The 13834-nt window shown below is 47.7% G+C and overlaps 1 protein-coding gene across 3 annotated transcripts in view; it reads left to right on the top strand.

Moving 5' to 3' along the window:
• Nucleotides 1–11905, top strand: part of TEP1 (telomerase associated protein 1) — a 40256-nt gene extending 28351 nt beyond the window's left edge. For 2 of the 3 annotated variants that reach the window (XM_030318589.1, XM_030318590.1), the window contains exons 34-55: nt 628–871; nt 1065–1188; nt 2036–2160; nt 2285–2384; nt 2597–2752; nt 2899–3111; nt 3365–3518; nt 3625–3837; nt 4459–4619; nt 4861–4974; nt 6181–6288; nt 6652–6784; nt 6865–6941; nt 7314–7446; nt 7585–7721; nt 7878–8002; nt 9304–9447; nt 9599–9695; nt 10612–10717; nt 10823–11028; nt 11132–11236; nt 11686–11905. In XM_030318589.1, the coding sequence (XP_030174449.1) occupies nt 628–871; nt 1065–1188; nt 2036–2160; nt 2285–2384; nt 2597–2752; nt 2899–3111; nt 3365–3518; nt 3625–3837; nt 4459–4619; nt 4861–4974; nt 6181–6288; nt 6652–6784; nt 6865–6941; nt 7314–7446; nt 7585–7721; nt 7878–8002; nt 9304–9447; nt 9599–9695; nt 10612–10717; nt 10823–11028; nt 11132–11236; nt 11686–11808 (3098 nt within the window). In that variant the 3' untranslated portion in view covers nt 11809–11905. Of the gene's footprint in view, nt 1–627; nt 872–1064; nt 1189–2035; nt 2161–2284; nt 2385–2596; nt 2753–2898; nt 3112–3364; nt 3519–3624; nt 3838–4458; nt 4620–4860; nt 4975–6180; nt 6289–6651; nt 6785–6864; nt 6942–7313; nt 7447–7584; nt 7722–7877; nt 8003–9303; nt 9448–9598; nt 9696–10611; nt 10718–10822; nt 11029–11131; nt 11237–11685 lie in introns of those variants that run through there. The other variant, XM_030318591.1, reaches the window with a different exon arrangement.
• The last annotated feature ends 1929 nt before the right edge of the window (nt 11906–13834 follow it).

Raw genomic sequence — 13834 nt, 5'->3', positions numbered from 1 at the left:
GGCTTCTCTGAGATCTGGGCCTCCTGGGTGTGTGCATGGGGGGTCTGCTCCGGGGGAGGTATAATGCAAAGAACAGTTAAATTTCTCTTCTAGGTTAAAAATGCCAAGGGGGTAAGCAAGTAATTTTCAGGGGACCTTCTGCCCAGATCTCTTAGACCAGAGGTTTCCAAACATTATTTAATAGGTATAAAATTACCTAGGATTGTTGTTCAAACTGTAGATCTCTGGGTCCCCAGATTCCATTTCCCTAGGTCTGGAGTGGGGCCTATGGCTTTGTACGTCTAATGGGTGTTCCTGATGTGGGGTCAGAAGACTTTGAGATGACATTTTATTTTATTTTTCTCTTTTTTACTTTCTAAAATTTATTTATTTTTTATAATTTACATCCAAGTTAGTTAGCACATGGTGCCACAATGATTTTAGGAGTAGATTCCTCAGTGCCCCTTACCCATTTAGCCCATCCCCACTCCCACAACCCCTCCAGCAACCCTCTGTTTGTTCTCTATATTTAAGAGTCTCTTATGTTTTGTGAGACGACATTTTAGACACTGCCTGACATACTTGGCTAATGGGGTTAATGGGGGTCTAGGCTAGCCCCTCCATTGACACAGTGCTGCTTTTCCATAGCTTCCTCAGTCCCCGAAGAGGAACCAAGTCTTCCTGAGACTGACACTGCTGTGTTTCACACATTCCTGAGGCAGCAGGCTCCAATCCTCAACCAGTACCCCCTGCTCCTGCCCCAGCAGGCAGCCAACCAGCCTCTGGACTCGCCTCTTTGCCACCAGGCACCCCAGCTTTCCCAGCGGCGTTGGCGCCTCCAGCACATGCTACGATGGTTGAATAAACCCCACACCGTGGGGGGCCGGCAGAGGTAAGGCCCTTGGCCCCAGATGCTGGTAAGCCCACCAGAGAGCAAGCTACAGTCCTTTCTGAAACTGGAGAAAAAAAGGACAGACCAAAGTCACTGTGGAGAGGGGGATTCAGGGACAGAAAGGCAAACACGAGTTTCCATTGGCTTCCTTCCCTGATTCCTCATTTCCTCCCTTTCTTGCTACTCTCTCTAGCTCCAGCCTGTCTCTGACAGTTTCCTCATCCCCCACTGCAGTGGCCTTGTGCCCCAGGGGGCAAAGAGCTGCTGTGGGCACAGCCAGTGGGATGGTTTACCTGTTGGACCTGAAAACCTGGCAGGTATGATGCTCAAGGCGGGCAGAGTTTGCCTCCAGAAAAAGCCTCACAGACTAGGCAAGCCAACCCCACCTGTTTTCACCCTGTTTGATTCAGCAACTTTTATTTCCTCACATCAGATCGAAAGCTTGGTCACAAAATCAATCATGCTTTCCAAATATTTGTGTCACACCTTCCATTCAAGGTTGTACTGAGGCTGTACTGTACTAAGCATCACAAGGAAAACAGGGGTAGGACATTGTCTTTGCCCACCAAGTGGTCAGTTTTGTTGAAAGATATGACATACAAGGGGAAAAGGAATAAAAACATAGCCATGTGACATGGACAAGAGCTGAATGAGTTGGGTACTTACCAGAGAACAGGGACAGACAAGGGCAGGCATTCCAGTTGAGTGAAAGGCATAGGGGAGAATGTTTCCTGGGAATTGCTGGAATGAGTAGAGGGTGCTTAAGGGATAGTAACAGCAAATTAGGCTGCAGAGGTGGGTCCCACAGCCACAGCCACAGCCTCTCTCTGCTTCCCAACCATATCACCCCCCCACCCCCATAGTATGCATGCGTGTAACACCATTCCCTCCTCAGACCCATCAAAATCTTCTGTGACTTGGGGATACTTATGGGGTTTGGAGTAGGGGAGACTTTGTGGCCCCACTTGAACCTGAGCTTGGCCGACATCTGGAGCTGGGCCCAACGCTTTTTACTTTTAACAAGCATTCCTGGTGTGGGGACAGAGGGCCACACTTTCTCCAGCCCTTCTTGCCTTGGCCTCCTTTTTGATTGGGGCTTGGAGTGCTGGACATTGGGGGGGTCAAGGGAATGTCCTGAGCATGCTTTCCTGCTCGTTCTCACAGGAGGAGAAGTCCTTGGTGAGTGGCTGTGATGGGGTATCCTCTTGCTCATTCCTCTCGGACAGTGCCCTCTTTCTCACTGCCTTTGATGGGCTTTTGGAGCTCTGGGACCTGAAGCAAGGTTGTCGGTAAGGGGTCCCTCCCTCATGTCTGGGAGTGAGGGCCTTCCCTGCTTGTTGGGAGCCCCCAGGGGAGAAGAAAGAGGAGGGAGGCCAGGGACGCCAGGAGCCTGACTTTGTCTCCCTGGGATAGGGTGCTCCAGACCAAGGCTCACCAGTACCAAATCACCGGCTGCTGCCTCAGCCCAGACCGCCGACTGCTGGCCACTGTGTGCCTGGGAGGATGTCTGAAGGTAATGATCAAGGGGCTGTGGTAGTCAAAGTGGCCTTAACTGCCAAGTCAGCCCCGTGAGGTTGTTTTCTTTGTGAGGCAGAGCTGCTGACTGCTTAGCTGGGGGAAGCCTTCCCTGCTGAGGGCAGGGGACTGGATAAGGTGGCTTCTGGGACTGTGATGCTCAGGCATCTGTACTCAGCATCTAGATTCCTCTCCTTCTCTCTCCTTCAGCTGTGGGACACAGTCCGCTGGCAGCTGGCCTTCGAACACACATGTCCCAGGCCCCTGAACTGCGTTACTTTCCACCCAGAAGGGCAGGTGATAGCCATAGGCAGCTGGGCTGGCAGTTTCAGCTTCTTCCATGTGGACGGGCTCAAAGCTATCAAGGTGAGATGGTCCTGTGTAGCCCTGGGGGAGGAAGCTCAAGAGGGTGGGAGCAGAAGATGTGGAGTGATGGACATCCACATTCTGTTTCACTTTGGGCTTGTGTTGAGAGCAGGTCCCGACATTTCCATTTCTACCCCCTCATGTAGGAACTGGGAGCCCCAGGAGCCTCCATCCGTACCTTGACTTTCAATGTGCCTGGGCGGGTTGTGGCTGTGGGTCGGCTGGACGGGATGGTGGAGCTGTGGTCCTGGCATGAGGGGGCGCGGCTGGCTGCCTTCCCTGCCCACCATGGCACAGTGGCCGCTGCCCTTTTCCTGCGTGCTGGGCGCCAGTTACTGACAGCCGGAGAGGATGGCAAGGTCAGGTTGCAGAGGGCTGGTGGTGGGTTCTGAGGAGGGGGTACGAAAGGCAGGGAATATTTGGGTAAGGGTGGAGCCTTTGTCGGGGAGACAGGGGAGGAGCTTAGCTGGTGCAAGCTACAGGGAGAGGGGTGCAGGTGTGTGCGCGAGCAGCTCTCCAGAGAAGACTCTTTGGAAGGAGGACTTTCATGGGGGTGGCTGTCACTCTGGGGGTGGAAGTGGTGTATCTTTAAGTCCTATTCTTGGCCCTCAGGTTCAGGTGTGGTCTGGATCTCTGGGTCAGCCCCGGGGATGCCTTGGTTCCCTTCCCCTCTCTCCTGCCCTCTCTGTGGCTCTCAACCCAGATGGCGATCGAGTGGCTGTTGGGTACCGAGCAGATGGCATTAGGATCTATAAAATTGCTTCAGGTACTGAAGAGAGAGAGGATGGGGTGTTTGGGCCTTTGGAAAGAACCTCCCCACCCTGAATTCCCTTTTGGAATGTCTTACTCTATGTTTTCTGGTCATTCTCTAGGTTCCCAGGGGGCTCAGTGTCAAACACTAGATGTGGCAGTGTCGGCACTGGCCTGGCTCAGCCCTAAGGTGTTGGTGAGTGGTGCAGAAGATGGGTCCCTGCAAGGCTGGCAACTCACGGAAAGTTCCCTTCAGTCCCTCTGGCTCTTGTCCAGATACCAGAAACCCGTGTTGGGACTGGCCACCTCCAACGAACTCTTAGCTTCTGCCTCAGGTACTGCTGGGTGGGCAGTGGGCAGCTTTCTTTTAAAGATGCTAATAGTTTCCCTCAATTTGTATGTGTTTGCATACAAGAAAATACACACACTTTTTTTTTTTTTTTTTTACAACTTTGAAAGTGGTTTTAAATGCATTTATCTTACATAAGCAGTCTAGACTATTTCTTCGTATTTCCTAGCCCTGATTCTGGGACCTCTTTGTAATCCCTATAATTCTTTGAGTTTCTGCCCAGTGGGACACTTTGCTTTGTATAGGAATGACATTCCCTTATGAGGAGAGATGTTGAGGTGAAAATGAGGAGAGAGGCCTTAGTCCTCTCTAGGTAGGAAGCTTGGTCCAAGTAATAGTGGGCACTTGAGAAGAGGAAGGTCTGGAGGTGTAGCAGGGAGTTAGACAGCTGAAGAGCGAGAGCTGGGAGTGCCTGATATTCCTGTCCTGTGAACTCATATGATGACTAACCCCCTGTTCAGGCTTTCCACAGCCTATGACTCACTGCTTTTCTCCCTGGAGCTGTGCCGTGGGACATTGCCCTCGCCCTGCATGATTGCCTTTGTCTTTGGGGTCCTGTCACACTTCCTCTTTCAGAGAATCTTCCTTCTCCCTATTTCCAATGCAGAAGATTTCACAGTGCGGCTCTGGCCAAAGCAGTTGCTGACACTGCCCCAAAAGGCAGAAGACTTTCCCTGTGGCACTGAGCTCCGGGGACACGAGGGGCCTGTAAACTGCTGTAGCTTCAACACTGATGGAGGCAGGCTGGCCACTGGGGGCAGGGACCGGGTGAGCCACAGGGGTCCTCCCGCCTTGGGTCCCACAGCCCTTCTGGTCCCTGGATTCCTCAACAGCCCATTTCCCATTGCTCCCTAAGGCATTTTGTTTTGCCATATCTCCTTTGCCACATCTGCCCACCATCCCTTCCTTGATATCCCCTTTCCCTTTAAAATTTCTTGCCCCAAATGGCCCTGGTATTCCTACCTCCCTCCTGTGGTCCTGACTGCCCCCTCTCTTGGGACCTATCCAGAGTCTCTTCTGCTGGGATGTGCAGATGCCCAAAGCCCCTGTTCTGATTTACTCCTTCTCTGCTTGTCACCGTGACTGGGTCACCGGCTGTGCCTGGACCAAAGACAACCTATTGGTAAGGGAAGAGGTGGGGGTGGGGCAGAGCTCAGCAGGGTTCCTGGGGGAGGACAACACTGTCCATCTCATCCTATTTCTAACACCCATTTATAATAATAGTAATAGCTGACATTTATTGAGCACTTAGTATGTGCCAGGCATTGAACTAAGCTCTTTGAATGTCTTGCCTCTTTTACTCTTTACAACTCCTTGTAAAGCAGATACAGATACTACTATTATCTCTTTCACAGACAAGGATATAGAGCTCAGATAGATTAAAGAACATTTCTAAGGTCAGGTAAGTTATGAACTGAACCAGTAAACATAAGAAAGCCCATGCACTTGGGGTACCTGGGTGACTCTGTCAGTTAAGCATCTGACTTGATTTCAGCTCAGGTCATGATCTCATGGTTCGTGAGTTTGAGCCCCACGTGGGGCTCCGTGCTGACAGTGCAGAGCCTGCTTGGGATTCTCTCTGTCTCCCTCTCTGCCCCTCCCCTGCTCATACTCTCTGTCTCTATCAAAATAAATAAACATTAAAAAAAAAGAAGAAGAAGAAGAAGAAAAGAAAGCCCATGCTGTTAACAAGAACACACACTGTCTCCCTAAGGATTTAGTATGCCCTGTCCCTGCAGTTAAAGGCTACTGCTATGATTTCTTTAGTCCTAAGGCAAAAAACAAAAAAACAAAAAAAACCAACTCAAATTATGCACTCAAGGTTGGTAAAACCTAGTGTTCCAATGCAGAGTCCCTATATTATTCTCAAGAAGAGATGAGAAAGGAGTATCAGTTGAATAAACTTGTTATATCTGCCCTATCCTTGCCTTTTAGGCAGCTGGATCTTTTCTTGGCATTGCAGACTTTTCACCTTTGTCTGGGTTTGTTGACTGACATTATATTAATAACAAGGACAATAGCCTCTATTTATTCAGTGCTTAGTATGTGCTAGGCAGTGTGCTAAGTCCTAAGTCCAGGCAGGTGCATTAGCCCCACAGCAGCCATATGAGATAGATACACTGTTATTATCCTTATTGAGTAGATAAGAATTCTAAGGCTTAGAGACATGAACTTGTCCCAGGTCACAAAGTAAAGTATGGCAGAGCTAGAACCCAGGACATCCCATGTTCTTAATCACAAGCCTTACTGCTCCTCCCCAATATTATAAACACACAAAAATGCTGGAAGCATGCTGATAATCCCATTCCTCCAACCTCTGACTCTGCAGGTCTCCTGCTCCAGTGATGGCTCTGTGGGGCTGTGGGACCCAGAACTGAAACAGCAGCTTGGCCAGTTCCTAGGTCATCAGAGTGCCGTGAGCGCCGTGGTAGCCGTGGTGAGAAGGCAGTGGAGAGCTCAGTGGGGGCTCTAGGAAAGCTAAGTAGGCTTTGGGACACTGGGTGCAGGGTATCTAATCTCAAAGGTAAAAGAAGTATAAAGAATGAGATACTCGGGCCTGGATTAGAACCGATCTAGGGTATTGAGGCTGAGGGTTGGTGTGATGGGAGGAAGAGGGCAGCTTAGTATCTGGACCTCATGCAGGATTGCAGTCCTGAGCCACCCAGACTCTGTCCCTGCGTTTTCCTCACTCTTTGACAATGCCTAAGCCTTTAGTGGTCTGCCCTCACCTCCTGGTAGGAGTCACACTCCCCATATCCTGCTCAATAGGACTCTGTACTGATCCTGTGCTCTGGGGCAGGAAGAACATGTGGTGTCTGTGGGCCGAGATGGGACCTTGAAAGTGTGGGACCATCAGGGCGTGGAGCTGACTAGCATCCCTGCTCACTCAGGACCGATCAGCCACTGTGCAGCTGCCTTGGAGCCCCAGCCAGGTAAGGGATTGTCAGCCCCCTTCCCTCCCTTTCGCCCATGCTTCTTCCCTTCTTTTGACTTAGTCTCTGTGCCTTATCAGCTGGGCAGCCTGGGTCAGAGCTTCTAGTGGTGACTGTTGGACTGGATGGGGCCACACGGTTGTGGCATCCACTCTTGGTGAGTTCCCTGAAAGGACTGGGTGGGCGGAGTGGAGGGGGTATAGTGGAACAGCCTTTTGTTGTGTTGACATTCCTGTGCCTCCCCCTCCCCCCACCGCTGGGCCCACCTCCATCCTTTCCTCCTAGGTGTTTCATTTTTTTTTTTTTTTAATGTTTATTTATTTTTGAGAGAGAGAGAGAGAGAGAGAGAGAGAGAGAGAAGAGTTGGGGAGGGGCAGAGAGAGGGAGACACAGAATCCAAAACAGGCTCCAGGCTCTGAGCTGTCAGCACAGAGCCTGTGCCGGGCTCGAACCCACGAACTGTAAGATCATGACCTGAGCTGAAGTCTGACGCTTAACTGACTGAGCCATCCAGGCACCCCCCTCCTAGGTGTTTCAAACACACACCCTCCTGGGACACAGTGGTCCAATCAGTGCAGCTGCTGTTTCAGAGACCTCAGGCCTCCTGTTGACTACCTCAGAGGATGGTTCCATTCGGCTCTGGCAGGTACCTAAGGAAGCAGGTGAGTGAGTCATGGAGCGAGGCAACATATGAAAGAGGGGTGTGTTCGTGGGACCATGAAGGTCAGGGTGGCCTGATATCTCCTCTTTCATCTCAATAGTGGTTCAGCTTCTAATGCATCACTTCCTTCCTTCTCCAGATGACAGGTATATGCCCAGGAGTCCTACAGCCATCACTGCTGTGGCCTGGGCCCCAGATGGTTCTATGGCAGTGTCTGGGAATCAAACTGGGGAACTAACCTTGTGGCATGGAGCTAAGGCTGTGGCCACAGCACAGGTGTGTTGGGGCAACCTTGGTTCCTTGTGTATGTGAGTTCTGCCCTGGCTGTGCATGTAGTGGCACGTGCTGGGGTAAGAGGGGATGTCTGGGAGTGGAAGGAAGGTTAGTCCTGGCTCCTCAGGAATACTGAAATGGACCTGTTGTGTTCTCAAGGCTCCAGGCAGCATCAGTGCTCTGATTTGGTACTCAGCACACACCTTGATTGTTCTCAGTGCTAATGAAAAGGTCAGCGAGTGGCAAGTGGAATTGCAGAAGGGTTCGACACAGACAAATTTCAGGTGAAAGGGGGCAGCTGGGTTAATGTGATACCATGGTGGTCTCCTCACACCCAGGATTTTGAGCAAATCACTCCACCTCTACTTCTGAACTAGGAACTAACAGGATGTTAGTAAGTGGGGAAAAGACCCTGGGAAGTTGTTTTTGGTTCCTCATCATGTCAATTTAAATAATAATTACCAAGTGCCTACTTTATGCTAAGCTCTGAACCAGGCAGTATGAACCAGATTGAAAATCCTTTTTTTTTTGTTGTTTATTTTTATTTATTTTGAGAGAGAGAGAGAGAGAGAGAGCGAGCGAGCAGGGGAGGGGCAAAGAGAGAGGGAGACAGAATCCCAAGCAGGCTCCACGCTGTCAGGCAGAGCCAAATGCAGGGCTTGAAGTCATGAACCGTGAGATCATGACCTGAGCCGAAATCAAGAGTTAGACACTTAACTGACTGAGTCACCCAGGCACCCCTGAAATTACCTTTTAATTAAGGAAGCACAGTGGAAGAATGTGCACTTAAGTAAACCACCAGCAACATGCAGAGTGGTTAGTGCTATAATGAAGAGAGAGATATATAATTCCTGGGGGTGCAGAATTTGAGAAATTTATGGTGTACAAAAGAGTTGCTGTTTGATGTTGGGCTTAAAGGATGAGCAGGAATTTTCTAGACCCATAAGGGAAGGGAATGATGTTTCAGGAAGAGCAAGTAGCATTAACAGAAAGCAAGGAGGCATGAGAGTGCATGGTATATTCTGGGCACAGCCAAGTGTTGGGTTCTTAGTGAGAGTGGGGGTGGGGGTGTCGGGGAATTTGGATTGAAAAGATAAACTGGGGCCAGGTTGTGGAGAGCACAGTGCTAAGAATTTTGAACAGAATAATGATCTGAAATTGAGGAAGAGGATTCTAGTGGCAGTATGGAGGATGGATAGTAGTAGAAAGATGTGAAGGGCAGGGAGATCACCTTTACATTAGTTGTTCTAGTCCAGGGAAGAAATAATGTGGGCCCTGAGCTGGACAGTAGGATGCAAAGGGGGGAGAGAGGTTTAGGCATCTGTTACAAGTAGAATCCGCAGTGCTTATCAATCAGGATGGAAGGAAAAGACAGGCATGTAAGAGATTCTTAGTTTGGGCAGGTAAGGAGATGGTGATAATGAATACTGACAGAAGGAAAACAGAAAGAGGAAGAGAATTCATAGTGAAGGTAATGCATTGTGTTTGTACTTCACTCCTAAGGAATTCATGGGGAGCAGAGGAGCCTGAGAGAGGGGGACTAAAATAGGAACTGTCTGTCTCATGTACCTTTTTTGCGCTCCAGTCTTCACCTGAACCGAGTTCTGCTGGAGGACTTAGGGTTCCTGACAGGTGTGGCCCTGGCCCCAGACGGTCACACCCTCATCTTGGCCAAAGCAGATTTGGAGTTGCTGCACATGAAGCCAGGGGATGCTCCCTCTGTAATCTGGTAGGATCCAAAATGCTGTTGCCTCTCAGGCTACAGAAAGAGGAAAAGTGGGTTAGTGGTTACCCTGAAGTTTGGTCTAACTTAGAACAAAATACTGGGATCTTATAGAGAGATGTTCATGGGTTTGCCTTCTTTCTTTCTTATAAACCAGGAGCGGCTTTACAGAATATCCTATTATGTTGTCTACCCATCAAGACTATGGTGTGTTTGTCCTACAGCTAGGGAACTCTGGAGTTCTTTATTTCATTGTAAGTCCTATTTGAGTATGTATTAAAATGAGCATTTGTCCAGGGCCAATATATATCTACATATATTATATATTTTAATATTTATTTATTTTGGGGAGGGCGCAAGTGAGGGAGGGGCAGAGAGAGGAGGGATAGAGGATCTGAAGCAGGCTCTGCCCTGACAGGCTGACGGTCCGATGTGGGGCTTGAACTCACGAACTGCGAGATTCTGACCTGAGCCAAAGTCAGATGCTCAACAGGTGCCCCCCAGGACCAATATTTTTAAAACCTTGGGACCATGATTGAGGATAAGAGGAAGGGAAAGGCATTGGTTCTAAATTCCCTTCTCTTCCTTCAACTGGAGCATTCTCTAGTGGGTTTCGGCTTTCCTATGAGGTTTTTTTGATACAAAAAAGGATTCTAGTTTTAAAAAGATCATGGGAAACCATCAACATAGGAGTTTTCTTAATTGCATTTTTTCATGTCTCTCTTGCCTTGCCACTGCAAGTACTAATATCTGGAACAAAACAGACATATCTTATAGACAGTATATGGGGCGAAAGAGGGCAGACGCAGAAGGGTACATGCTTCATGATTTCATTCAAATGAAGTTAAAGAACAAGCAGAAGTAATTTACAGTGATAACTCAGAATGTTATTAGCACAGGGGGTGGGGGTGCTCTGGCATTGACAGGGAAGGGACGTGAAGGCAAGTTTCCAGGGTGATGGAAATGTTCCGCAGTTTGATCTGAGCAGTGATTACATGGATGTGTACATGTGTAAAAGTTCATTGAGACATACATGTAAGATTCATATGCCTTACTGTATCTAAATTACAGTTAAGAAAAGTTCTGAACAGCCCAGAGCTGAAAAGAGTTGCTTTGGCTGGATAGGGTCAAGTGCAAGTAGGCTAAACAAAATGAGCCATCCTTTCACAGAGGCAAAAGGAATCAGGAGAGTTTGAACAGAGCCTGAACTTTGATCTGACCTTGGAGAATCCAAATGGGACCCTAGTGTTAGTAACTCAGGCCAAACCTGAATCTGGTGAGTGTGATGAGTGGACTGAAGGAGTCTGGAGATGCCTTGTGGGGGATGGTAGGTCCTTCAAGGCTGGAAACCTAGCTCTAACCTCTGCCCTTGAAATGGCAGAGTCGTCATATTTGTGTGCCAGTTCTGATGGGATGCTATTGAAACTCGCCAAATGCACCCAGGAAGGAGAATGGGACACAGGTGACATCTGGCAGAAAGAAGCAGAAATGCCTGAAATTCCAGCTCCAGGGACAGAGCCATCTATGAATGACAGCATAGATAGCTGGTCACCGCCCCCACAGCTAAAGACGCAGCAGCGTAGAAAGGTGAGTTTGAGGGAAGGATCACAAATAGAGGGAAGGAGGCTCTATGTCTGACAGACTGATGCTTCCTAACAGCTAACCATACCGCTTCTCCTTTCCCTCCAAGATTCACTCGGGCTCTGTCACGGCTCTCCATGTGCTGCCGGGGCTGCTGGTGACAGCCTCAAAGGACAGAGATGTTAAGCTGTGGGAGAGACTCAGTATGCAACTGGTAAGTGCATATATGTGTAAGAAGGGCTAAAGGATGTCACAAGAGAGCAAACTTAGGCAAAGAGTGTGCAAAAGATCAAAAATCTGGTTTCTTCTGTCTTTGCTATGATGTGCAACTGACCTGTTTCCAGATTAAAGGCATTAATGTGAGGGGCACCTGAGTGGTTCAGTCAGTTAGGCATCTGACTTCAGCTCAGGTCATGATCTCACTGTTTGTGAGTTTGAGCCCCACGTCAGGCTCTGTATTGACAGCTCAGAGCCTGGATCCTGCTTTGGATTCTGTGTCTTCCTCTCTCTCTGCCCCTACCCTGCTTGTACTCTGTCTCTCTCTCTCAAAAATAAACATTAAAAAAAATTTTTTTTAAGGCATTAATGTGAGAGATAAACGAGTTAGTAAGGAGACCCTAGGCTTGTAGCCCTTATCTCCCCCTTTTCTGTTCCCCGTTGTAGCTGGGCCTGTTCCAATGCGAAGGGGCTGTGAGCTGCCTGGAACCTTGGCTGGGCCCTAACTCCACCCTGGAGCTCGCAGTGGGAGACACACAGGGCAATGTGTACTTTCTGTCCTGGGAATGAAGGCAGAGACACCACTGTGCTAGAGATGCAAAGCCTGAAGATACCAGTGGCTACTTTCTTGATTAAATTTTAAAAATAAAGTGTCAGAAAACCTCAAGTGCAGTCTTGCCTATGCTCTGAAGTGGATGTGGACCAAGAATATGGGAGTTCTAATGTTTTTTTTTTTTTCTGATTTAACATTAATTCTTATTAGAACTGCAAGAAAAAGAACCAAATCTATAGTAGACATTCTTTGAAACGAGGCTTTAGAAATCTTCTATCATTTGCTGACCCCAGGATCCTAAGATACCATTCCTGCCAGTAGGAGGGATGAGTGATGTTGGCCAGCACTTAGTTTGAACAGAGAGCTGAAGACCTCTCACTTAGTCAACAAAGAATAAGAGGGGTGCCTGAGTGGCTCAGTTGGGTAAGCATCTGACTCTTGATTTCAGCTGAGGTCATGATCTCACGGTTCATGAGATCGAGCCCTGTGTCAGGCTCTGCACTGATAATGCGGGGTGTACTTGGGATTCTCTCTAAATAAATAAATAAATAAATAAATAAATAAATAAATAAATAAATAAATAAAACATTAAAAAAAAACTAAAAGAAGAAAGCATAAGAGAAGGAAGAGTGAGTTGAAAGTGCCCAGTTAGGGCATTTAGAGAGAACATTAGGCTCCACTCATAGAAACGGTGTCTTCTATGCAGAACTACCTACCCAGCTAAGAGATGAAAAGCCAGGGCACTGAAACTACGAGACTTCTGGTTTTCACACCCTCTGACAGAGCAGCAGCAGCCATTTGACTTGTATACATTTGTCAATATAGTAATTTGCATTCTTGGAAGAAATCACAAAAGTGTATCTCTCAAATTGAAGTTCACACAGATTAAAACAAATGAAAAGGTAGAATAATTATACCAATGGACTCACCAGGGACTGTGATCCTTCTAAGCTCTAGAACCTTATTTTCCTGTAATTCTATCTTATGGGAGAGGAAGTTCCCTGAGGCCCTTTCTAAGGGTTAGGGAAAGGTTAAAGATCTATGTCCCAGGAATTCAAGGACTTGTATATGAGAAGCCAAGATTTTGTCCTGGTTGGTAAGGTTCTCTTAAAGAAATACCACTGCACTCTGACCTAGAAATGAGTTTTGTGGATTTGGGGAGTTGAGGGGTACTGAGTTTTGTTCTCATTTCACCTTGATTCTAGGTTTTACATGGAGAAATCACCTGAGGGACTTTTTCCTTACCTCTACCAATGCCTCATGGTCTCCCTCAGCCAGAGGATAAAGACATAAGAAATGCCATCAGCTGATGTCTTAATCATAGGTCATGCTTCTATCTTTTCTCATGTGCCTCATGCAAGGACTCTAAAAATACTTTCAAGACCACCTCCTCCATACACCTTGTGACTAGAAGTCCAAATGAAGGTTTTTTGAAATTTATGATTTATAATACTACCTAGAAACGCTAGAGATCCATGGCATGGCATCATCCTAAAAGTTGCTGATTTCAATCTTTGGCCTTTTCCTCCTCTGAAAGCATGGGCCAAGGACAGGAGGAAGCCCTAGATGTCTGTCTTCCATGCATAAAAATTCTACAAAAGCACCCCACCGAAGGCTAGAGGAATGGAGATAAAGAAAATTAAAAGGCTAACTTGACCTTTGCTCAATAGACTCAGCCTTGTTGGCCAGGCCTCCTTGAAGGGGTTTTTCTATCTTTTTTATCTTGTAGACGTATGGCAAGGTCAGAGTATAATTGCTATGAGTGACAATAAGAAGAGACTCTAGGTAAAAGTAAGTATGTGCCCAAGGGAGTTCAGGTTTTAGTTTAAACATCTTCTGAGTTCTTATCATTAAGAAGAAATTCAGTGTCTCCTAGTATCTGGATGAGTTCCACAATTATAGCCATTGGATTGTGGGATCATAGGACATCAGAGCAGTCTTCTCCTACCCATCCACAAAAACATATTTTTCATATACCAAATTTTTATACATGTTTCTACCTATCTATTCACAATCTGTTTTCAAATCGAGAGCAGAGCTCCT

This window comes from Lynx canadensis, chromosome B3 (assembly GCF_007474595.2).
Source record: "Lynx canadensis isolate LIC74 chromosome B3, mLynCan4.pri.v2, whole genome shotgun sequence".
Taxonomy (NCBI): Eukaryota; Metazoa; Chordata; class Mammalia; order Carnivora; family Felidae; genus Lynx; species Lynx canadensis.
This window is presented reverse-complemented; position numbering and strand designations above follow the sequence as displayed.